Here is a 26,157-nt window from a genome sequence, read left to right as displayed (position 1 = left end):
GTATTGATTAATAAAACATATTAATAATAATAATTCTTTACATTTGTATAGCGCTCTGGAAACGCAACATTGGGGGGAATCTCCTCATCCTCCACCAGTGTGCAGCATCCACCTGGATGACACGACGGAGCCATATTGCACACACCACACACCAGCTGATTGGTGGAGAAGAGACATGGGGATGGTGAGAAGGCTATGATGGACAGAGGCCAGCAGGCAAATTTGACCAGGATGCTGGGGTTAAACCCCTACTCTTAAGAAGGACCTCACTTTAACGTCTTATCCGCAAGACGGCACTCACTGAGCAGTATAGTGTCTCCTTCACTATACTCTTCACTATACTGGGGCGTTAGGACTCACACAGACACAGGTTGAGCGCCCCTTGCTGGCCTCACTAACACCCTCTTCTAGCAGCAACCTAGCTTTTCTACCATCCAGGTACTAATCAGGCTCAGCCCTGCTCAGCTTCAGTGGAGGACCACGTGAGAGCTAGCTGCTGGCAATATTTTCATTTAACATTGAGTATTTGCATTATACAATTTTAAATCAAAAGAATAACTACATTTATTTAAATGCACAGAAATCCAAGTCTTTCAGCACTCATTCAAGCAAACCCCCGTCCACTCATCATCATCCTAATCATGAAAGACAAGTCTCCAGGATCCTTGCAAACGAGGTTAAAAGCCTCCATTGAGCTGCGTTTCCATTTTGTTCCAGTTGTGTGCCAAATACGCAGCAGGAGAGGTTTGAGTCTGAATGGCCTGTTTCAGCATGGAGATGCTCATCTTTCTTTAAACTCAAATGCTACTTGCGTAATCGCTCTAGAGATGCATTTCCTGGCAGAAGCCCACTGCCTTGTGGAAACTCAGACACATTTGGTTCAGAATGAAGGAAAGCGGACAGAGGACATGAGTGAGAACGAGACACTCACCCGTCCTGATGACCTGAGACACAATGTACAGATCTCTCTTCATGTCCTTGTTGCTCAGGTCCTGCAAGAAAACAAGAGAACTTCATTCCGTCTTCATTTCTTTATACATGCTTTAATATGTAAACAAGCATATTTCAGCCAGAGCAATACGCTTTAATAATAAAACCTGTTAAAAACCAAAGAAACAGAGTATGACAACATGTTTGACGCATGTTTAGAGTCCTTAAGTGCTTTTAGAGGGACTGGAAGGCTATTATTTAGCATTGGTACTATACCTTCATACATCTCTAGCATTGTTAGCATGTTTTTATACATTGCTAGCTTGTCTACATGCATTGCTAACATAGCCTAGCATATTGCTAACTGTTTTAGAATGTTGTTTTAAACATTACATTTGAATTTGGCACTAGCATATTTCAGCAAAATGTTATTTTAACGTCCCTACTGAAAAAACAGCTTAAAGCAGTCTAGGCTGGTTGGCTGGTTGTAGCTGGTCAACCAGGCTGGTTTTAGAGGGGTTTTGGCCATTTCCAGGCCGGTCTTAGCTGGTCAGACTGGGAGATGACCAGCTAAAACCAGCTCGGCCAACCTAGTCAGACTGGGAGCCCAGCCAAAATCAGCTATGTCCAGCTTAAACCAGGCTGGTCAAGCTGGTTTTAGCTGGATTTAGCTGGTCACTTTTCAGCCTGACCAGCTCAGACCAGGCTGGAAATGGCTGGTAACCAGCCTGGAAATGGCCAAAACCCCTCTAAAACCAGCCTGGTCGACCAGCTAAAACCAGCCAACCAGCCTAGGCTGGTTTAAGCTGGATTTTTCAGCAGGGGTGACTAACATTTTAGCAAATTGTTAAACAAGTCACAGTGTTGCTAGTTGTTTAAATATGTAATTGATATTACAGCACATGATATTGACTAAAGGCTGATTTATACTTCTGCGTCAAGCGCATGCGTATGCTTCGGCGCAGCCTACGCGTTGACGCATAGTCCTACACTGTGGGCGTCGGTGTCGCTGATGCGCACCTCTCAAAAAATTTAACTACACGTCGCAACGATGCGTGGCGCAAGTTCTGTGATTGGTCAGATTGGTAGCGCTGACGAGTCTGGGCGGGGCTGAGAGCCGTGTGAGCACGATGGAGCGATTGTTTACAAGTGTGGAGTTTAAAAGTTTTGTTTTGTGTTTAACTTATGCTTAAAGTTGTTACACGTCTGCCTGTTCCTGCCTCAAAATGAGCAAGTTTGAGCCACTTGTACATTCAGGAAGCGTTTAGAAAAAACAAAACACCAGCGAAGAAACTCGACACAAAGCGACATAAATACCTCACTGCCAACTAGTGTTTCAGAAGTGTTAATGCAGACCAACAGAGACAGCGTGTAGAAGTATAAATGCACAGCTACGCCACTTCAGCTGATGTACTAACTAGTGTATATACTATCCCTGCTGCTTGTCAGCTGGTTTTAGCTGGTCGACCAGGCTGGTTTTAGAGAGGTTTTGGCCACTTCCAGGCTGGTTTCCAGCCATTTCCAGCCTGGTTTTAGCTGGTCAGGCTGGGAGATGACCAGCTAAAACCAGCTTGACCAGCCTAGCCAAGCTGGGAGTCCAGTCAAGACCAGCTATATCCAGCTTAAACCAGGCTGGTCAGGCTGGTTTAAGCTGGATTTGGCTGGTCATTTTCCAGCCTGACCAGCTAAGACCATGCTGGAAATAGCTGGAAACCAGCCTGGAAATGGCCAAAACCCCTCTAAAACCAGGCTGGTTGACCAGCTAAAACCAGCCAACCAGCCTAGGCTGGTTTAAGCTGGATTTTTCAGCAGGGATGTGTGTTAAACCTGTGGTAGCATTTTCAGCACATTGCTATTATAATCTGTGGTAGCTAGCATTAGCATTAATAAATTATAAAATTATAATTATTCTGAATTAATAATGTTGTATTATATTTTAAGCCTTAGAATGGTGCTTTCTTGTTTTAACACATTGCTAACATGCTCTACTGCATTTCATGCTTTAGCATATTAGCACATTACTTCCATGCTTTATACGTCATATTTTAGAATGATGCTATTAGCATGTTGTTAACATTTTGTTAACATTTTGTATAAGTATTTAAGATTCATTACACTTTCAAGCACATTTTTGCACACTGCTAACATAACATTTGTAACATTTCAACAAATAGCTAATTTGTTAGCATGTGTTAGAGTAGCCAATATTCTCTGGTTGTGAAAGACAGATGAGCTTGATGATTTTTTTTCTCACCGTAAAGAGTGCGCAAAGGCGGTCGACCTTCTCCGGGTTTTTCGGGCCACCATTTTTGTTGAGTTTGACCATAAACTTCTCACTATAAAACAAAAGAGAACTCAAATTTAGTAAAGTAAACATGAGCCAGTCATTTAGCTTGTGCTTGAAATGAACACAATTAATGAATAAAAATACATATTTTAATAGGATACATACAATAAACATTACATGCCTTGTTGCCTACAATGTTCATTAAAGATAATTCATTCATTCCTTCATTTTCTTTTTGGCTTAGTCCCTTTATTAATTAGGGGTCACCACAAAGCAATGAACCGCCAACTAATCCAGCATATGTTTTACACAAAGGATGCCCTTCCAACTGATCCAGACGGGACTCAAACCAGCATGTGTGTAATATATTCAGAGTCTATAAACTGGAGTTCATGATGAAACTGTGCTGTTAGTGTGTGTGAAATTGCATTGAGTCTAGTGTAATGAGTGTCGATGTGCCGCTCACTTTACATGTGTTATAAATTCTAAATTTAAATAAAGGTTTTTCATGTTGCAAAGAAAGCCCAGGTGAAGTACAGGCAGTGGACACACAGAGGAAAAAACAGCAAAACATTTAATCAAAAAAGAGGTATTGGTTTCTCTTGGATGTATATGAAATGTGAAATGTGAAAAAGAAAATAAATAAATAAACAAATGACTTTGCTTTTTATAACATTAATATTGCATAAAGCAGATAAAATAGCAAACTCATATAATAAATAGATAAACAAACAAATAAAAAAATTAATAATGTAAAAAAAACAAATAAATAAAAGGTTAATAAAGTTGCATAAATAACTAAAATAAAGAAATAAGTTAATACATGTTGCATAAATAACTAAAATAACTAAATACATAAATAAATAGTAATAAATGTTGCAGAAATCAGAAAAAAAATAACAAAAATAAATAAAAGCTAATAAATAAATACACAAATAACAAAAAAAAAAACAAATAACTAAATAAATAAATAAATAAATAAAAGGGTAATAAATGTTGTATAAATAAATAAATGAAAAAATAAATGGTTACTAAATGAATGAACAAATAAATAAATAATAAATGTTAATAAATGTTGTATAAATAAATAAAATTAAAAAATGAAAAAAAAATAAATAAATAAATAAGGTGACGCAGTGGCACAGTAGGTAGTGCTGTCGCTTCACAGCAAAAAGGCTGCTAGTTCGAGTCTCGGCTGGGTCAGTTGGCGTTTCTGCATGGAGTTTGCATGTTCTTCCTGCGTTTGCGTTGCTTTCCTCTGAGTGCCCTGATTTCCCCCACAGTCCAAACACATGCGGTACAGGTGAATTGGTATAGATGTTTCCCAAAGATAAGTTGCAGTTGAAAGGGCATCCGCTGCGTAAAACATGCGGGATAAGTTGGCGGTTCATTCCGCTGTGGCGACCCTGGATTAATAAAGGGAGTAAGCCGACAAGAAATGAATGAATGGTTTTTAAAAAAAAATTTTTAAAAATAAAAAAACAAAAAAAAAGTAAATAAATAAATAAAGTTAAAAATTAAGAGAGTGATTTTATAAATAAATAAATAATTCAATGTTAATAAATGTATAAAAAATTTAAAATAAAAATAAATAAATAAAAGTTTAATAAAAGTTGCACAAATAACTAAAATTAAAAATAATTGAATAAATAAAAGGTAATAAATATTGTATTAATAACTAAAATAAGCAAATAAATAAATCAACAAAATAAATAAATAAATAAATAAATATTCTCAGAAAAGAAGAAATAAAGACAGCTCACACCAACATTGTTTTTGCAAAATTCCAGTAAATTATTTAAAAAAAATAACAAAAACAACTATAAAAGCCAAAAAAAAAAAAAAAAAAAGATTTACCCATTTTTACTACTGTATTTTCTCACATAGAACATGCCTCAATCAGTGTTTCACAACAACAAATAAATACATAAATACACTAAAGTCATTACTATTACTTTTTAAAGTATTACACAGTTTATATTTTTATTTTCAACATAAAACTATGTAAGTAATGTAATTAATTATAAAATTATTAATTAATAAGAAATACGGTAAAGTCAGAATTATTAGCACCCTTTTGAATTTTCTTTCTTTTTTAATATCTCCCAAATCTTGTTTAACAGATTCAGGAAATTTTCACAGTATGTCTGAAAATCTTTGTTCTTCTGGAGAAAGTCTTATTTGCTTCGACTAGAATAAAAAGCAGATTTTAATAATTCTGACCTCAACCGTATATCATAAATGTGCTGTAGGAAAACCAACAAAATCCTTGCTAATACTATTTTTTCACTATGGGTGCATTTCTGTTCTCACATGTGCATCATGCATATATGCTCATACAATGAGAGTGTTTACACATTCCAGCACGTTTCACATGTTCACATTGACTCATCACATTCACGTGTGTTTCACCCAAAGGGAACGACTAGCCCAAAAACAACCAATCACAGAGCTGCGCGACGCCAACCCACTACCCGCAGGAGACGCTATTGTCCTCTGGCAGCGGTGACAAGTGTTCATTAAAACCTTCCAGCTATTATTTCCAGACTCTGCCCCATTCAGACAACTCCTCTGCGATTGTTCAAACCTTATTATGCAGAAATCGCTAGTTCACGCTGTACACGCTAATAACATACTTAGCGTCGGGAGAGTGTAAAGGCTGATGGGTCTTCAGCTCTACATATGATCTTTTTATTAAAAAGAGTTGTAGATTTAGGTTCAAACATGAGAAAATGAACTGCTGGGACTCAAAGTACACAATTAACAAGCTCAAATATTAAAGGCACCTTTAGGGATGAATGATTCACCTGTGTTTAAAGCTGTCACGCATTTTAATCAATCGCTAAAGAACATGATTCGTTTGTAAGATAAAGGCACATTCATAGTGACTGACAATATGGGCTGCATCTAATTCAAAACAAAGGACTGGTGTGTGTTTTTGATGAGAAACCGCTTTTGATGTCTAGATGGGTCATTGAAAAAACAAAAGAGAGAGAGAGAGAGAGAGAGAGAGAGAGAGAGAGAGAGAGAGAGAGAGAGAGAGAGAGAGAGAGAGAGAGAGATTAGTTCATGCAACACCAGTCAGAAAAAGTATGCATTTATCGAAATTTGAGTTGCATAATTGTCATGTGTATGTCTGTCGTATGTTTTACAGTTTTCTAGATTTTCATTTCACACATTTCAATTTTTGCTCTCTTTTGTCTGCCTCTAGTTTGCCTACATAGCTTTCCATAGTTCCACCATACTTCGTAGGCCAGGTCCAATTCGTCTTCTTTGTCCACTGCTTTGTCAGTTCCAAGAGTTCCAAGTGCATCACCTCTAGTCTGAAGACTAAAGTTCGCAGCCTATAGGTAGAGCACCTCCTGATATCAGAGGAGTGAGGTTTGCCTGCAGAGATCTCACAAGTTGATCTCTGTTTTGCTTACTTCTATCGTTACCTCACTCCCATCCGGGTCACAGCACCAACGTAACCCCTCTGGTCCAAAACTGCTGCTGAAAGCAGAGCAAGAATTGGTGATTCTGTTATGGGAGGCAGGTTCAAAGAGAAGATTCAAGTCCAATTCCAACTATTTTTATTGACCAGTTTCAAGTCTCCTACATCAGCCAGTTTCAAGTTTCTTTTGGTAGGAATTCCCAAATCTCCTTTGTTGGCTGTGAATAATAATTTACCATGCATTTCTAAACTTACAAGTCTTCTTTATTAACCAATCCCAGGTCTCCTTGATGGTTCAATTCCAACTATTTTTATTGACCTGTTCCATGTCTCATACTTCTGCCAGTTTCAAGTTTCCTACATCAGCTAGGTTCAAGTCTCCTACATCAGCCAGTTTAAAGACTCCTATATCAGCAAGTTTCAAGTCTCCTACATCAGCCAGTTTAAAGTCTTCTACATCTGCCACTTTCAAGTCTCCTACTTCTGCCAGTTTGAAGTCTCCTATATCAGCCAGTTTCAAATCTCCTATTCATGCCAGTTTCAAGTCTCCTACATCAGCCAGTTCCATGTCTTCTACATCAACCAATTCCTAGTCTCCTACATCGATGAGTTCCAAGTTTCCTACATTGACCAGTTCCAAGTCTCCTACATCAGCCAGTTCCAAGTCTCCTACATCAGCCAGTTTCAAGTCTCCTACATCAGCCAGTTTCAAGTCTCCTACATTAGCCAGTTTCAAGTCTCCTACATCAGCCAGTTTAAAGTCTCCTACATCAGCCACTTTCAAGTCTCCTACTTCTGCCAGTTTGAAGTCTCCTACATCAGCCATTTTTAAGTCTCCTCCATCAGCCAGTTTCAAGTCTTCTACATCAGCCAGTTCCATGTCTTCTACATCAATCAATTCCTAGTCTCCTACATCGATCAGTTCCAAGTTTCCTACATTGACCAGTTCCAAGTCTCCTTCATCAGCCAGTTTCAAGTCTCCTACATCAGCCAGTTTCAATTATCCTTTATCAGCCAGTTTCAAGTCTCCTACATCAGTCAGTTATAAGTCTCTTACATCAGCCAGTTTCAAGTCTCCTACATCAGCCAGTTTCAAGTCTCCTACATCAGCCAGTTTCAAGTCTCCTACGTCAGACAGTTTCAATTGTCTTACATCAGCCAGTTTCAAGTCTCCTACATCAGACAGTTTCAATTCTCTTACATCAGACAGTTTCAAGTCTCCTACATTAACCCGTTCAAGTCTTTTTTGTTGGCCATGATTCATAGTTTCCCATGCATTTCTAAGCAGTCAAAATCAATGTCATTGCTGCCCTGGCCTCCCACTGACTACTCTTCTGCCAAAGCCAGGTTGTCTTCTAGTCTTCAGCTCTATCCAGGCAAGTGTATTGCTTGGATTCACTTTAGACCTCAGAGTCCTGAACTTCAGCCTTGAACTTGATCTCCTTGGCTACACAGTTGCTTTCAACAGGATCTGTCAGTCCTTAGACTCCACCATGCTACCTTGTTCCTCTGGGCCCATCTTGATCAGTCATTAAACTAATTTCGCAATGACCTTCCCTAGATTTGACACAGCCTGCCAAACTCTAATTTCTACCCTGGGCTTTATACCTCAGCCATTTAAAGTTGCTGTTGCTAAATGGATCTACGCTTGCTCAGCTTCAATAAGACCCATCAGTCCTAAGACCTTGCTCCTCCAGCACCACATTAGTCAGTCACTGATCTTCTTCCACTGTAGTGTTTCACTCTTCTGACTGACCCCCTCCAGACCTCTGACTCTATAGATTACTTTCTTACGTCTGACTTCAATTATCAGATCTGTGTAGAAGTTCTGTGCTTTGAGCCAGTGGCTTAACCTTGCAGGTCTCCTGGGTCAGTCCAGGTCACCTCAGCTCCACCTCCACTGATTTTATCTGTCATTGGCCTGGTTTCCACTATAGCCCCCTCTCCATTGACAACATCATGGCCTTTCTTTTTGGTTATACTCTGGGTCGCCAACTGGGTCCTGCCATGCTGATATCCCTACTAGCACCTGCTTTGATGGTCTTCTGCCCTGCAACTGATTATGCCCTTTCCCCAGGTACACCACTAATTTGTTCTACAGTTAAATAGTAGCATCGTAATATGTTTGTAATTATCTTAATTATTTCTCTGGTTGTATTTAATCAGTAACATTATTCAGTTATAAGTTATTCAGGATCATTATTTCCCTGCTATGCTCTGCATTTCAAGACATGGTGTATCCTCAATCACCAGTGCTGTTGAGCTTCTCTCTCTCTGTCAGTCTCCAGCCGGTGGTGCAGATGCTTCCAGTTGGATTTGTCAGGAATGTGTGAGTGCCTCTGAATACAGTATGTTTGTCATGATGCATGAGTGTGACTGGAGGAACAAGTGGCAGACAGATTGGAAAAAAAGAGTGCTGAGACTCAAACCAGGCAGAGCAACAGAAAACAAGTGTGAAATCCTAAAGGCTAGAGTGTGATTTTACTTTCTGCTGAAATATGTGGTTTGTTCATTCCTGCCAATAAATTGGATTGGAAGTGCAGTTCCACAACACTTCATCTGAAAGTTATTGCAACTAAGGGTTAATAAGAAGTTCTTGCAACTAAGAAACTTAAGTGCGATTGCCACTAGTTAATGTGATTTATTTGAATAATCACTAGAAGACTCTGGCAATATGGATCACACTTTGATGAAATATGAATACAACGCAGACTAAGGATATCTAAACCAACCAAAAATAGGATGTAATGGCACAAAGTGCAAACATAAGAATGACACAACGCTCAATTACACCTGATGTTATACTTGGATCTAAATGTATTCCTTTCTTTATTAGTCTAGACCAGCGGCACCAAAACTCATTCCTGGAGGGACGGTGTCCTGCATAGTTTAGCTTTAACATCCTTCAACACACCAGTCTGAAAGTTTCTAGTATACCTAGAAAGAGCTTATTTAGCTGGTCTATGTGTACCTAATTGAAGTTGGAGGTAAACTCTGCAGGACACCAGCCTTCCAGGACTGAGTCTGTGCACCCCTGGTCTAGTCCAAACAATCCAAAAAACCAAACTACAAAAACCCAACCCCCCAAAGAAACAGATGTGTTCAGTATCTTTCTGGTTTCAGACCTGAGCAGGACTGATCTGGTTTTGTAGGAATCTGTGTCCCGCTGAGGGTCAGACAGCTTTTGAGAGGGAGGCAGAGGCACCGCTACAGCCTGACAGACGCACGAGGAGTGGGACGACAGAGAAAGAGAGAGAGACACGGATCTGTGGGCGCCGGGTGAATAATCATTTGGCCAGCCTTCATCGGCTACTGATGCCATTTATATAACATGATGCATTTTGGTGTATTTTGCAGGACTTGAAATCACGATGTAGCTCTTGGGACATAGAATCTGCAATAATATTAATCATTCCGTTAATTACAGGGATGAGCTGGCATAAATTAAGATGTCAAGTCAAATCCCTTTAAAAGAAGCACTTCTTCAGGTAAAACGAGAGAGAGAGAGAGAGAGAGAGAGAGAGTGTGAGTGAGAGAGAGAAGATTAAACTAGAAACTGCCAAGCTATCTTTTTACTCAGCATATTCACAGTTTTAAATGTCTTTAATGTGACAAAAGGTTTCCTATGGGTGCTCTGGTTTTCCTCACAGTCCAAAGACATGCGCTATAGGGGAATTGATGAACTAAATTGGCTGTAGTGTATTAGTGTATGGGTGAATGAGTGTGTATGGGTGTTTCCCAGTGCTGGGTTGCAGCTGAAAGGCAATCCACTGTGTAAAACATAAGTTGGATAAGTTGGCGGTTCATTATCCTGTGGCAACCCCTGATTAATAAAGGGACTAAGCCGAAGGAAAATGATTGAATGAAGAAAGTTATATCTTTATCTGTATATTTATGTATGTGTATATATGTGGCCTGCATGGTGGCGCAGTGGTTAGCACTGAGGCCTCACAGCAAGAAGGTCACTGGTTTGAGCCCCGGCCGTGTCAATTGGTGTTTCTGTGTGGAGTTTGCATATTCTCCTCGTGTTGGAATGGGTTTCCCTTTGATGCTTCTGTTTCCTCCACAAGTCCAAAGTGTATGTCCTAAGTATGTCCTGGTCCTCCAGGTTGGGGGTTGAGCATTGGGCTAATGACCCACCTCATAAAAACTAGATGTTACAAAACACCAATTTGGTGTTGCTAAATTTCAGCTTTAATATAAACGGCACTTGGAGTAAGTATTAGTAGCCCCCCTGAATTACTAGACCCCCTGTTTTTATTCCCCTAAATTCTGTTTTATGAAGAGAAGATTTTGAACACATTTCTAAACATAAGAGTTTTAACTGATTTATTTTATCTTTGCCATGATAACAGTAAATAATATTTGACTAGATATTTTTCAAGACACTTATATACAGCTAAATGTGACATGTAAAGCCTTAACTAGGTTAATTACATAGTTATATACACTAGATGTCGCATAGGGACCCTGAGCATGCGTCAATAGCGCCGCCACATTGGTACAGTGCTCCCAGGACAAATGTCATTCAACTGCACTAGTCAAGACAGTGTTATTACGTGAAGATGCTAGACTTTAGCACTGTGTACAGGTGTAGTAACGAGCAAACAAAGAAAACAAAGCACAAAGGCAGAACATTTCATAGTTAAGATTAAGTTTTTACGTTTTTGTATGTTCTGAACTTTTGTGCTAAACAGATAACGTCATTGATGATAACAGTCACTTACTGCATTCACCATAAGGCAAAGTAGCTCCATATCGCACTAAATGCTCGACTTATGCTAGTTTTGTTGAATAAAATCAGCAAACAATGCAAAAGAAATATGACAACGCGATGCTGCGCTGCCAGAAACTGGTATTATTGTCTGTTAGTGAAAGAGTCGTTTGGGGGATTCATTCACAAATGAATCGCTCCCTCCGTCAGTATGAGAAGTAAAAGCAGGAGAGGAGGTGTGGTTCAGGACACGGATTAGATCCAATTTAACAGGGAGGGTGGATAGTACATTTCCATACACACAAACACAAGCTTTTTGTCAGAAATGCCTGTGCGGTCACTGATCCATCAATGTAGAAAAGTGATGTAAAATTATAATTTTCGTAATTAAAAAAAAATTTGAATACTAACATCCAGGAAAACTCCCGATCATAGATATATGTGTATATGTGTATATCTCCGGCTTTGGATGGCCACAGTCCTCCACTGTACCTTGGTCCCACATTCATTTCAATGGAGCAATACCCTGTACCAAAATGGCGGCTCTATTGACGCATTCCTTCCAAAAGACAACAACAGGGTAGGCAACATCTAATGTATATATCTATGGGTTAATTATGTTAAATAGCCAGGTTAGGGTAATTAGGCAAGTTATTGTATAACGATGGTTTGTTCTGTAGACTATCGGAAAATAAAATGCTTAAAGTGGCTAATAATTTTGTCCTTAAAATAGTGTTTAAAAAATGTAAAACTGCTTTTATTCTAGCTGAAATAAAACAAATAAGACTTTCTCCATAAGAAAAAATATTATCAGACATACTGTGAAAATTATCTTGCTCTGTTAAACATCAACTGTATATATGTAATATGTAATGCATTAAGTATAGGATTAAAGGAAACCAAAAGTCTAAAAGCGACGCATGTTTAACCACAAAAAAGCACTGCGATGATCTGTGGGTTTTGTTAGCAATGTATGCCTTCCATTATAAAGAGCTGCAGAGGGGAAAAAGATAAAACGCAAAGCTTAACTCACACAGAAAACGCCGTCTAGACTCGGCCAAGAGCACTTAGAGGGAATGTGAAATGAGAACACAGAGAATAAAAAAAAAACATGCGAGGTAGAGAAATCGCTCTGTTTCATGGTGAGAATCATCAGCATGGGGTCTCTCATGAGAAAACCTCCCTCAGGACAAACACGAGCAGCCATCACGCGCTAGCAGCAGATCAAGACTGAAAATCACAAGAGCTCACAAACACAGCCATAGCTGCCAAAAACATGCTCTGGTGATTCTAAAGTGAAACTACCCAAAATCAGCAAGGGTGCACTAGTTAGTGAAGTCTGTAGACAAAGTTCGATGTCGGTATGTAGCTGGAGTGTTTCTGAATTGTTTTGTCAGGTTGCTAGCATGTTCATAACATGAATTAGTGAACGCTAGCTAGCATGCTTTTGAATATTGTTTCAACGTTTCTGATATGTTTTAGCATGTTTCTTCCATGATTTAGGGGTGGCACAGTGGGTAGCATGATCGCCTTACAGCAAGAAGGTTACTGGTTCGAGCCTTGGCTGGGTCATTTGACATTTATGTTGGCGTGGGTTTCCTCTGGGTGCTCCGGTTTACCCCAAATCAACTTATCAACCAAACGAAATGTGGCATCGTTACATCAGAATAACGTTGTCCTTAGACGCTGACTAGACACTGTTTTTTGGTCAGCTGATATATTAACGTCTGATGATGTTCTGTGCCTGCTGGGTAATATCACATATGCACTAGCATGATTTAGCACGCTGTTAGCATATTTCTATTGTGACTTAACACTGCTAGTGTATAGTATGTTGTTTAACATGATACAGCATCATGCTACAATGTTTTAAGTAACTAGCATATTTCACTGTAGCGTCACATAAGCAGCATGTTTCTAACAAGATTTAGCACACTGCTAGCATTTTTAGCAGACAGCACACTGTTAGCATATTTCTATTGTGACTTAACAATGCTAGTGTATAGTATGTTGTTTAACATGATGTAGCATCATGCTACAATGTTTTAAGTTACTAGCATATTTCACTGTAACGTCACATAAGTAGCATGTTTCTAACAAGATTTAGCACACTGCTAGCATTTTTAGCAGACAGCACACTGTTAGCATATTTCTATTGTGACTTAACACTGCTAGTGTATAGTATGTTGTTCAACATGATGTAGCATCATGCTACAATGTTTTAAGTAACTAGCATATTTCACAGTAATGTCACATAAGTAGCATGTTTCTAACAAGATTTAGCACACTGCTAGCATTTTTTAGCAGACAGCACGCTGTTAGCATATTTCTATTGTGACTTAACACTGCTAGTGTATAGTATGTTGTTGAACATGATGTAGCATCATGCTACAATGTTTTAAGTAACTAGCATATTTTACTGTAACGTCACATAAGTAGCATTTTTCTAACAAGATTTAGCACACTGCTAGCATTTTTTAGCAGACAGCACACTGTTAGCAAATTTCTATTGTGACTTAACACTGCTAGTGTATAGTATGTTGTTCAACATGATGTAGCATCATGCTACAATGTTTTAAGTAACTAGCATATTTTCACTGTAACGTCACATAAGTACTGTAGCATGTTTCTAACAAGATTTAGCGCACTGCTAGCATTTTTAGCAGACAGCACACTGTTAGCATATTTATATTGTGACTTAACACTGCTAGTGTATAGTATGTTGTTCAACATGATGTAGCATCATGCTACAATGTTTTAAGTAACTAGCATATTTCACAGTAACATCACATAAGTAGCATGTTTCTAACAAGATTTAGCACACTGCTAGCATTTTTTAGCAGACAGCACACTGTTAGCATATTTCTATTGTGACTTAACATTGCTAGTGTATAGTATGTTGTTCAACATGATGTAGCATCATGGTACAATGTTTTAAGTAACTAGCATATTTTCACTGTAACGTCACATAAGTACTGTAGCATGTTTCTAACAAGATTTAGCACACTGCTAGCTTTTTTAGCAGACAGCACACTGTTAGCATATTTCTATTGTGACTTAACACTGCTAGTGTATAGTATGTTGTTCAACATGATGTAGCATCATGCTACAATGTTTTAAGTAACTAGCATATTTCACTGTAATGTCACATAAGTAGCATGTTTCTAACAAGATTTAGCACACTGCTAGCATTTTTTAGCAGACAGCTATCACATTTCTAGCATGTTTAACACATAGTTTAACATTATTTTAAAGCATTATTTAACCCATTGCTTATAAACACATCGCTACCATATTTCTATTTTGATGTCATGTGCTAAAATGTAATATCAAATTAATAGAAGCTTTACACACTGCTAGCATGTTTTATCACGCTGCTTGAATGGCCAACAACTTGCTCCTAAACTAGCAACACACTGCTAAGCATGTTTTAATATATGCTAACATGATTCAACACACTGTCATGAGTTATGTTGCTAGCATGTTTTAGAATCACACGGCACACTGATGGCATGTTTTGGATGTTGCTAGATGTTTTAACATGGTAGAATGTTTCTAAAATAATGCCAGCATGTTTCTAGTGTTTTTACAGCAACTTACAACTAGAATGTGATTTAGCATAATTTAGCAAAGGCTACTGCTAGCATAGTTAGTACATCCCTAGCATGTACTATCATAGCCTTAAATGTTTTCATTCATTCATTTACTTTCCAGGTTAGTCGCTTTATTAATCAGGGGTCACCACAGCGGAATGAACCAACAACTATTCCAGCATATGTTTTACACAGCGGAAGCCCTTCCAGCAACAACTCAGCACTGGGAAACAACCATACACACTCATTCACACTCTCATTCACACACTCATTCACACACACACACACACACACACGCACGCACGCACGCACACACACACACACACACACACACACACACACACTACGGCTAACTTAGTTAATCAATTCCTCTATAGTGCATCTGTTTGAATTGTGGGGTAAACTGGAGCACCCGGAGGAAACCCACGCCAACACGGGAAGAACACGCAAACTCCACACTGAAACACCAACTGACCCAGCTTAGACTAAAACCAGTGAGCTTCTTGCTGTAAGGTAATCATGCTACCCACTGCGCCACTGCCCTGCTGAAAAGTCCAGCTTAAACCAGCCTAGGCTGGTTGGCTGGTTTTAGCTGGTCAACCAGCTAGTTTCCAGCTATTTCCAGCCTGGTTTTAGCTGGTCAGGCTGGAAAATGACCAGCCAAATATAGCTGGTTTTGGCTGGACTCCCAGCTTGGCTAGGCTGGTCAAGCTGGTTTAAGCTGGTCATCTCCCAGCCTGACCAGCTAAAACCAGGCTGAAAATGCCTGGAAACCAGCCTGGAAGTGGCCAAAACCCCTTCTAAAGCCAGCCTGGTCAACCAGCTAAAACCAGCCAACCAGCCTAGGCTGGTTTAAACTGAAATTTTTTGCAGGGTGTGTCGCCCCCTAAATGTTTTCAAACAGTTTGTACATTTCTAGCATGTTTAACATGTTACCAACACTGATTAACACTATTTAGAAGCCTCAAAGGGTTGTTAGCATGATTCTAACATGATTTAGCATAACTTTATCTCAGAATAATAAACATAATCTAAAATGCTTAGACAGAACTTGAGTGTTTTGGCTTCCTCAATGAAAAATAATAACATGGGGGCGGTATAAGGGGTCTGGCCATCCTAATTAGCGCTATGGTTGCTTTTCTTTTTGGCATTCAAAATGATGAAAGGCTAGCACATGAACTTACTGAGCCGCTGCTTCAAACAGAAACATTTAGTGATCGTCTCTTAGTGTCCTACAAACGCTTCTCTAATTTAATTAATGAGGTGTATGAATTACTTTTTAAACACTCCCTTTGGAGAAATCTGCCAGTGGCCTTACTTCTCTTAAGATTAGCATAACGAACTGCAGAGGGGAAACAAAACAAGCTTCCGTTGTGTAACGGGAGGAAGAGTCTCCTCGTCTTTGAGTCTCAGTTGAGTCTATTATGGTCACTGAAACTGGACTCCCTCAAGGGTGTTTCAAGCAAATCCTCTTCCTCTTTCTAACAAGTCATTTTTTTGGGAGGGGGGAGTCAAGCTCCGTCCAATTGTCTGAATAGCAATTGACTTGAGGTTTGTAAACAAAAGCAACACTCATAACACATGCCTGTGGCAACTTTTTCCACAAAATGCCTTCTGAATGTTTCATGACACTTTGTATATAAAGTGAAAAGATTTAGCATGTTGCTAACATATTCTCACATGATTTAGAACTGGGGTCACAGTCCTTTATGGCTGGTGTCCTTGCAGGGTTTAGCTCCATCTTGCCTTAACACACCTGCCTGGGTGTAGAGATCTGCACGGGACTAAATTTTGAAACCTGCTCCCGCCAGATTTAAGCCCGAACCTGACCTCTCCTGCTTATATTCAGCATTTGTTGTCCCGCTGCCCGCCCCGCCCCGTTTTCTACCTGCTGCACTCGTTCCCACTAACGAGTGATGCGAGAACAAAACCACCCAGCTACACAAAGTCCAGACTGCCTACAACAACCTGTCTGTATAAACACACATACACGCACACACGCACACACACACACACACACACACACACACACACGCACACAAAGATAAATAAGCACCAAGAAACTGACACACACATTGGCATCACGCTCTGTCTCTCACACACACACACACAGAGCACAAAGCTCTCTCTCTCATTCGCGCGCACACACACAGACACACATACACATAGACACACATACACACAAACACACACACACACAGAGCACAAATCGCTCTCTCTCTCATTCGCACACACACACACACAAACACACATACACACATAGACACACATACACACAAACACACACACAGACACACACACACAGAGCACAAAGCTCTCTCTCTCTCATTCGCGCGCACACACACAGACAAACATACATCTCATTTGCGCGCACACACACACACACACACACACACACACACACACACACACACACACAGAGCACAAAGCGCTCTCTCTCATTCGCGCACACACACACACACACACACACACACACACACACACACACATAGACACACATACACACAAACATACACACGCACAGCAACAAACAAGCTAAACGCAGCATCACGCTGTCTAATTCACACACATACATATGCGTGCTCGCTTGCTCGGGAGTCGGGAGCGATAGTGTTAGACCGCCCGCTCCCGTCCAAAATTAAAACAGTTACCGACCGATCCCGTGCTTTATTCGGAAATTTATTCCTGCGCCGCAAAAATCTGGTCCCGCGGCTCACGCTGTACGGAATGCAGACCTCTACCTGGGTGTTTTCAAGTATACCTAGAAAGAGCTTGATTAGCTTGTTCAGGTGTGTTTGATTAGGGTTAGAGCTAAAATCTGCAAGACACCGGCCCTCCAGGAACTACAACATCATTGCTAGCATGGGCGCTAGCATTAGTGCACTGTGTTATCTAATTACTAGAATGTTTATGCATGATTTATGCACTGCTAATATGCTTTATCACATCAGTCGTCTGATTTAACAGCATTTTGTTAGCATGTGAGACATTCACTAAATAGATTTACAGTTAGGGAAATAAAATCTGCTCAGGCTTGCAATGTCTTAATAGCATAGCTCAACCCTGCTGAAAAATCCAGCTTAAACCAGCCTAGGCTGGTTGGCTGGTTTAAGCTGGTTGACCAGCCTGGTTTTAGAGGGGTTTTGGCCATTTCCAGGCTGGTTTCCAGCCATTTCCAGCCTGGTCTTAGCTGGTCAGGCTGGAAAAATGACCAGCCAAATCCAGCTAAAACCAGCTTGACCAGCCTGGTTTAAGCTGGACATAGCTGGTTTTGGCTGGACTCCCAGCTTGGCTAGGCTGGTCAAGCTGGTTTTAGCTGGTCATCTCCCAGCCTGACCAGCTAAGACCAGGCTGGAAATGGCTGGAAACCAGCTTGGAAGTGGCCAAAACCCCTCTAAAACCAGCCTGGTCGACCAACTAAAACCAGCCAACCAGCCTAGGCTGGTTTAAGCTGGATTTTTCAGCAGGGAACCCAGAGATCTGTACATGCATACTTCATCAAGTTCTCTTGTCCTCATCTCATCCTTCAGCTGTTTCAGAGAAAGTTCTGTGTTTTCATTTTGAACAAGTAAAGAAGACATGTGGGCGGTATTTGCGCACGCTTTCATTTGCCAGACCTTGATGTTTTCAAAATGACGCCTCACTTTATTCCTGACGGGACCTCTTGTGCTGTTTTCCACTGTTCCTTTAGAATAATTACTCATAAAAGCGTCGCCATTGTAAGAAGAAAAGCTGGCTGTAAGCACTGAATGCATACACAGCCTTTCACATGACAATTCCTACCTGATTTGCTTGCCCTCTCTGAGGTCATACAGAGAGAAGAAGATGTCCGTGTCCTCGCCGATAGTGTTGTACGTGAAGCTCTTCAGGTTGACAAAGAGATGATGCGGCACAGGCATTCGACATGTTTCCCCATGTCTTTGTCTTCCGCCATCCTGAAAACACACAGTGAACATCAGCTTTACCTTGTGTCTTGGTTTGAGCGCTGTACCTGTGGTGTATTATATGTATTGTATAGTAGGTAGTGGTATTTTGTTACTTGCTATATTATGTTGCTTACATCCTTCCAGCATGCTTTTATTACTGACAAGTTTTAGCAAGCTTTACCATGTTGCTAGCATGATTTAGCATGTTGCTAGCATGTTTTAGCATCTTTAGCATGTTGCTATCATGATTTAGCATGTTGCTAGCATGTTTTAGCAAGCTTTAGCATGTTTGCTAGCATGTTTTATCCTGTATATATCACTTGTGTTTCTTATTCATAACATAATTGAAATACTACAGAATTACTAATTATACAGTTATTGCTACATCGCTGCTAAAAAAAATCCAGCTTAAACCAGCCTAGGCCTGGTTTTAGAGGGGTTTTGGCCATTTCCAGGCTGGTTTCCAGCCATTTCCAGCCTGGTATTAGCATGGTCAGGCTGGAAAATTACCAGCCAAATCCAGCTAAAACCAGCTTGACCAGCCTGGTTTAAGCTGGATATAGCTGGTTTTGGCTGGACTCCCAGCTTGGCTAGGCTGGTCAAGCTGGTTTTAGCTGGTCATCTCCCAGCCTGACCAGCTAAGACCAGGCTGGAAATGGCTGGAAACCAGCCTGGAAGTGGCCAAAACCTCTCTAAAACCAGCCTGGTCGACCAGCTAAAACCAGCCGACCACCCTAGGCTGGTTTAAGCTGGATTTTTCAGCAGGGATGTTATTCTATGGTTGTGCTTTATCAGTAGTAAACATGTAACGTTATGCTAAATTGCTCTATGTTGCATCCCTGCAGGAACAGGACGTCATATTGACGTACCCCAACGTCGAGGATGTTGGATTTTGTTTGGAAATGAAAATCTGGTAGACATCAGAACCTGTCACTGTCCAATCTAAAATCAACCAAATATCAACGTCTAATCATGTTACAGCTTGATGTTGTGTGGACGTTACCCACATGACATCTATCAGATGTTTTATTTTGGTCACTTTCCAACACAACCTAAAATCAACCAAACATCAAGGTAAATGTGTATGCCATTATTGGACGTCAACATAACATCCTAAGACGCTGACTACACATTGAATTTTGGTCACCTGACGTCACAACCTAAATCTAGCCTAATGTTAACATCTTATGATGTGTGCCTGCTGGGATTATAGCTCTGCTATATCACTATTATTATCATTAGTGTTGTCATAAGTAGTCAACAGATTTATATTACGTAACTAACATGTTTCTAGCAAAAACACAGCACAATGTCAACATGTTTTATCACATTGCTAATTAGATTTACCACACTATTTGGCATATTTCAGCATGAAAACTGACTGCTAATATGCTTTATCACATTTCTATCAATTAAAGTCCTGATTAAATGTTTTAACATATTTGTTAACAGGTTTCCAGCATGATTTAGCCCAGTAAACATGGTTTAGCATGTTGCTAATAAGGTGAGTGATATGACCATTATCTTTTTTGCTGTATGATGCATTTTATTTCAAGGCAGGGGCGTAGCACCAAATTCTGGGCCCTGTACCCTGTCAATGTCAGTGGGCCCCCTACACATTTTTTTTTTTTTTAATTATTTGAATATAAACGTGCACAAATAGTGTTTGGTTCTTTCAAACAAAATAGGACTGGTTCTTTCATTCACCACCATTGAGTGCTGCTGCTGCTGGTGTGTCGGAACCACTGGTTGTTTCTGAAACTGGTTAATGTTGGCAACCTGACGTTAGCTGGCCTGGCCCATAATTTACTTACAGCAACAAGCAGCCTGGTTGACAAACTAAGCTAAAGATTTAACATTAGCATACATCAAGTATATCATTTCTTATAGTAGTATTACTTAATTGTTTAGTTTTTTAAAAGGCACATTAACTTCTTTCACATTTACACATGGATCGATAATTGCAATAATTTGACCATAAACAGCTGAAAAAATTTATTGGAAATAAAAATTCATTCTCTGTCACAAGGGGGCGCTTTAGGAGCGCTGAAATATTACGGTTTCCCTAGTAATGACTGTACACAAATCAGCATTATATGTGACCAAAATGGTCGCAATTTCGAGCCCTGCATTAGCAGCTGTCTGGAGTTGACTATGTTAACTTTAACTTGGGCTGGGGGGTGTTATCAATATATTTTTAAATATATAATGACATTGACATCAATTGGAGGGGCCAATTAATTCGAAGTAGGCTACAAAAAATTAATAATAATAAAAAATTGGTGGGATTTTAAAGGGCCCTCTCCCTAGACGGGGCCCTGGGTAGTCTGGTCCACTTTCCCCCCCACTACCACGGCCATGTTTCAAGGTAAGGATATAGTTCACAATACAGTGTTGTAAATAGTTTGTTATTTCAGAAAATCAACAAACCGGATTATAATAAGTCAACTTAAATACTTCTTAAGGACCTAAAATATAGTAGGCATACGCAATATTGGATTTTTGAAGATATTTTCTTTGTTTGAGCTGATGCTGATATCTTTTCTGTTCGTTTAATTATTTTTTCATTAAATCTACAGGTTAATTTACAGAGGCAGGTTTGACTCCCTATAAGTATTTTCACAATAAATAAAAATCAGACATGTCATTTTATGACAAAGTACAGAATGATCAATATATTAATTTAGTCTTGCCTTCAAAAGTTTTACAGACAAAATTATAACATATTTCATCCAAAGTGAGGCAAAGAAGTGTTGAACATATCATGTTTTTTTTTTTTTTTTCCCTGGGAATAATGTTTCTAAAAGAGCTGTTGACAAATTAAATCAGATTATGGTTAAAACCCCAAACAATACAAACATTAAACAAAAAACAAACAAAAAATTTCTGAAGTTCTGTGTAATAACAATGGAATGACAGAAGGAGAAAATACTGAACTACTGAAATGTGTTTAATACTTTATATAACAGTCTTGTTCAGTCCAGCATAAAGATGTCTCTCATACGTAGAATGAAGCCTCATGCATTGCTCAGGTGTGAGTTTCTCACAGACATCAACAGTGTGTAAACCTCGATGCTTCTGTGGGTCTCGTCTATCAAATCTGAGCTTTATTCTGTTTTCTCTATTGGATTGGGTTCAGGTGATTGGCTGGGCCATTCTACAGCTTGATTGCCTTTCTCTGAAAGCTGTTGTGGATCGTTGTCTTGCTGAAATGTCCACCCTGTGTTCATCTTCATCCTCCTGCTAATCTAGATGTTGGACTGAAGCAGCTGGCATTCATTTACACCGAGGAAGGACAGAAGCTTTATGAACAACTACTGAGAGATTTCAGCTGCTGTCTGGGCTTTCACTGCACAACTACACCTCCCTTTCTTCGTGTGTTCAACACTTTTCCGTGCGTTTTTTCATTGTATTACACATAAATCCATTTGTAAACTAGTTAGTTTTGTTTTATGGATATATGGATTTCTTTTGTTGTCCTAATTTCAAGTCAACAGCACGTTTAGAAATATGTTTGCTGAGAAAAATGGAGACACAATATTTATTTCCCCCACTGTATGGATTTTATTCTCAATATTGATTTTTTTCTGACATGACACATGTTTGTATTTATGTGTGTAGCTTTATTTATTCATGAATCAGATAGCAGAGTGTTGCATGTGTTACTGACCTATATTTGAGCAAGTGCTTTACACAGGGCTACAAAAGACCTATTAGCATCACCAAAATGGAATAAACAAGGTGTTTAGATCAACTGTCATATTTCAGCCCGTGGTGATCCATGACCTACAAAAGCTTTCTGCACATGTTAACAACCCTAAGCAATTCTGACAAGTCCTCAGATAGTGCTGAGCATGACAAACATACCTGGGATGTGCTTTGCTGGACGCTGTGTCTGCTGGAGAGGTGCTGTCGAGCGAGAGAAGGAAAGAGACAAACACTGTGGTCACATATGGGTGAAACTCAGACTTAAATCCAGTCAGTGGGTATATACAGAATTTCAGACACACTGTCTTGGCTGTACCTCCATGGCAGACATATCCTGTCCATTAGAATGAACGTTTCTCAAACCCAGATGTATTAAGTGCTGACTGTGGATGCTATACTCGCTTGCACTGAAAGCTTTTCAAACAGTATCACATTACAACAATTATACATTTCTAAGGGAACACAATACCATGTTTGATCTTTAATTGAGTAAACACAACACTATCTCCAGGGTTTGAACACTTATTTATCTAGCTTTCCACAAAACTGTATAGATGTTCAGATTATTATCTCGTGAGATCTCTACATCTAGATTAATCATATTCACAGAGGCATCGTCAGCACAAGCACAAACACATGCTCATAATCGCATGCTGAAACACACACACACACACACACACACACACACACACACACACACACACACACACACACACACACACACACACACACACACACACACACACACACGCACACATCCCGCCCGGGAGCCTGGGTGAATTATGAGTCTGTGTTTCTTAGCTTGCATCTTTCTCTCCGGTGCTTTTGACGCCATTTAGAATAAATTACCCAGCATTCAACACAAACCCCCGTCGGCGAGTGCATGGTCGGATCAGGGGCAAGCAAAATGCGCAAATGTAAAATAGATTGTGCCTTCCCACTCAAATCATACACACACAATGCCATGGTGTTCTGCTGGAGTCGCATCACTATGTTGTTGCTCAGGTGTTCTCGATGGCTCGACAGTTGCCACAGTGTTTTGGTGGGTGGAGTCAAGTTGTTTTGAATTGGTGTAGTTTGGGTGTTCTGGTTTAAGCAGGGCTGACTATAGAGATTTATATGTTTTAGGCATTGAGTAATTTGACCGACTCTTGAGTATTGAAAAACGTCTTGTGATTTGGTACCTTGTAGTTTTGATACCAAAAATGTCGAGATCTTGTCTGTGTTAGTGAACAAAGTGTATGGTGGCAAATCTATCGAAAAAGAACGAGTGAACACAATGGGCCCTATCATACACCCGGCGCAGTGTGGCGCAAGACGCGGCGCAATAGTCTTTTGGTAGTTTCAGCTTGGCACAAGAGTCGTTTTGTGGCGTTGCTCTACGCTGTTTACATAGCAAATGCATTAGCGCTCATTTTTGCGCCCATAGGTGTTCTGGTCTAAAAAGGAAGGCGTTCTGAGGCGGACTGCTGGCGCGTTGCTATTTTGAGAAACTATAATAGATTTTTCATTAGACCAAAACTAACCCGGTCTAAACTCCGGCGCAGAGTTGCGCCTCGCTTACGCACTGCTTAATACGCACAAGAGAGCATTGGGCAAATATCTTTACATATGAAAAAAATGTAAATATTAAGGATATATATAGGATATGATAAGAATATATATAGGATATAAATATAAAGGATTAAAATATTACAAATCATATTATTTTCTAGCCTACATAAATATGAAAAATCACTGCTTTTATGTCTTCTTCATCTCAGGAGGCTTTTTCAGTTCATTTATAACAATTTGCTTTTGTAAAATGTTAATATTATTAGCAGTATTATTTAATATATCCATATTTATATTTGTTTTATTAAAAACAAGCTTAGATTTGCCCACCTGTCAGGTTTTAGACCATATGGGGCATGGCAGGTGTATTTGGAAATAATTCAGTATTCTGACCACACTTGGTCATTATTGTTCATTTATTCGTTTGCTGGAAATTAGAACTGAATTTAGAAATAGTTTTGAAACAAATCTTTGCGCTTAACAAACAAAATTAATTATTTATAGGCTAATTGATGTCTGTGCGTAAAGGTTTCCCTATCCAAGAGCGAATGTGAAAGTAGTTCCATTATCTCTCATTCTCACGCAGTAGATGCTCTGTTTAACAGTTTTCTGTTAAAAAACTGTCAATTGTTAACTGTTTGCTTGTGAAATGCTCATTGTTTCCACTTAGACTTTCTTTGCGTCCTGTAAATAGCGAATGCGCTCTTGGCGCGACGCAGCTGGGTCTTAAAGGGAATGGGAGATGAGACTCTAATTGGTTTATTCTCAAAACACACCTGTAACTCATTAAGAAAATAAACTCAACCCTTTTAGCCGATGCGCCTTGGCGCAAAACAGATTTTCCCGTCCGTAAATTAGCAAAAATGTGTTCTGACACGCCCTGAAAGCGTTTGTACCCTGCGTTTTGCGCTCTGCGCATGGACCGTCAAAATAAAGCCCTAATGCTGGCCCAAAAAACGTAGGAACTGGAAAAAAAAGATCTTTAATATTATCTTGGTTAAACTAATCTTATTAAGTTAGAATCTTCTTTTAATGTTGTACTAAAGAAAAGCATCTTCAGTAGAAGAAATGTTAAGATGGTTCAAATGGGGACAAATACAAATACTAAAGACTGTAGTCTGGTAACATCAATCAGCCCACCCCAACCCTCCCTCCCATCCGAGTCACAACACCAATCTGCTGTTTCAGTTCTACTCACCTTGCCCTTAATAGATTTTAAGCAAAGAAAGACCAAAGACTTGACTTGTTTTTTAGGATAGTAGGCATGTGCACTAACACACAAGCTGAAGAACACAAACCAGAGGCCTGAGGGTGAGTAAAATAACTGTACATTAACTGTAAATGAACTGTAATTTTTTTTTGTTTTAGGATGAACTATTCCTTTAAATCATTAAGATATTTGCAGGGGTTCCCAAGGAACTTTAAGATGGTTCCAAAGGGGACTAATAACAATACTAAAAACTGTAGCCTGGTCGAATCAGTCAACCAGAAGCCTGAGAGTGAGTAAAACAACTGTAAATCTTCATTTTCGGATCATTTTAATTTATCAAGGTGTTTGCAGTGGTTATTAAAAACGTTAAGATGGTTCAAATGGAGACTAATAACAACACAGAAGACTGCCGCCTGGTAGTATCATTCAGCCCCCAAAACCTCCCTCCCATTTGGGTCACGGCACCAATTTACTCTTCTAGTTTTACTCATCCTGCTCTGATAAGATCTGAATGAAAAAAGACAAAGGTTTGACTTGTTTTTTTTAAGATAGTAGGCAAGTGCACTAACAAACAAGCTAAAGAACACAACCCAGATGACTGAGGGTGAATAAATTAAGCATAAATTAACTGTACATTTTTGTTTTTAAATGAACTATTCCTTTAAATTATCACGATATCTGCAGTGGTTCCTAATGAACTTTAAGATGGTTCCAAAGGGGACTAATAACATTAACAAAGACTCTAGCCTAGTAGTATCATTCAGCCCCCCAAACTTCCCTCTCATCTGGGTCACGGCACCAA

The 26,157-nt window shown here is 39.5% G+C and overlaps 1 protein-coding gene across 50 annotated transcripts in view; it reads right to left on the bottom strand.

Annotated features, from left to right (window-relative positions):
* Nucleotides 1–26,157, bottom strand: part of dock3 (dedicator of cytokinesis 3) — a 406,352-nt gene that overhangs the window by 123,344 nt on the left and 256,851 nt on the right. For all 50 annotated transcript variants that reach the window (XR_015522243.1, XM_087304578.1, XM_087304583.1 and 47 more), the window contains exons 8-11: nucleotides 22,751–22,792; nucleotides 18,741–18,892; nucleotides 3,185–3,266; nucleotides 932–992 (exon numbers count right to left, since the gene is read on the bottom strand). Coding sequence is in view for 49 of the 50 variants with exons in the window: in XM_087304578.1 (XP_087160704.1) it covers nucleotides 932–992; nucleotides 3,185–3,266; nucleotides 18,741–18,892; nucleotides 22,751–22,792 (337 nt within the window). In the remaining variant the exon portion in view is untranslated. The remainder of the gene's footprint in view (nucleotides 1–931; nucleotides 993–3,184; nucleotides 3,267–18,740; nucleotides 18,893–22,750; nucleotides 22,793–26,157) is intronic.

The sequence above is a fragment of the Danio rerio genome, chromosome 22, assembly GCF_052040795.2.
Source record: "Danio rerio strain M-AB ecotype USA chromosome 22, GRCz13ab, whole genome shotgun sequence".
NCBI classification, from domain to species: Eukaryota; Metazoa; Chordata; class Actinopteri; order Cypriniformes; family Danionidae; genus Danio; species Danio rerio.
This window is presented reverse-complemented; position numbering and strand designations above follow the sequence as displayed.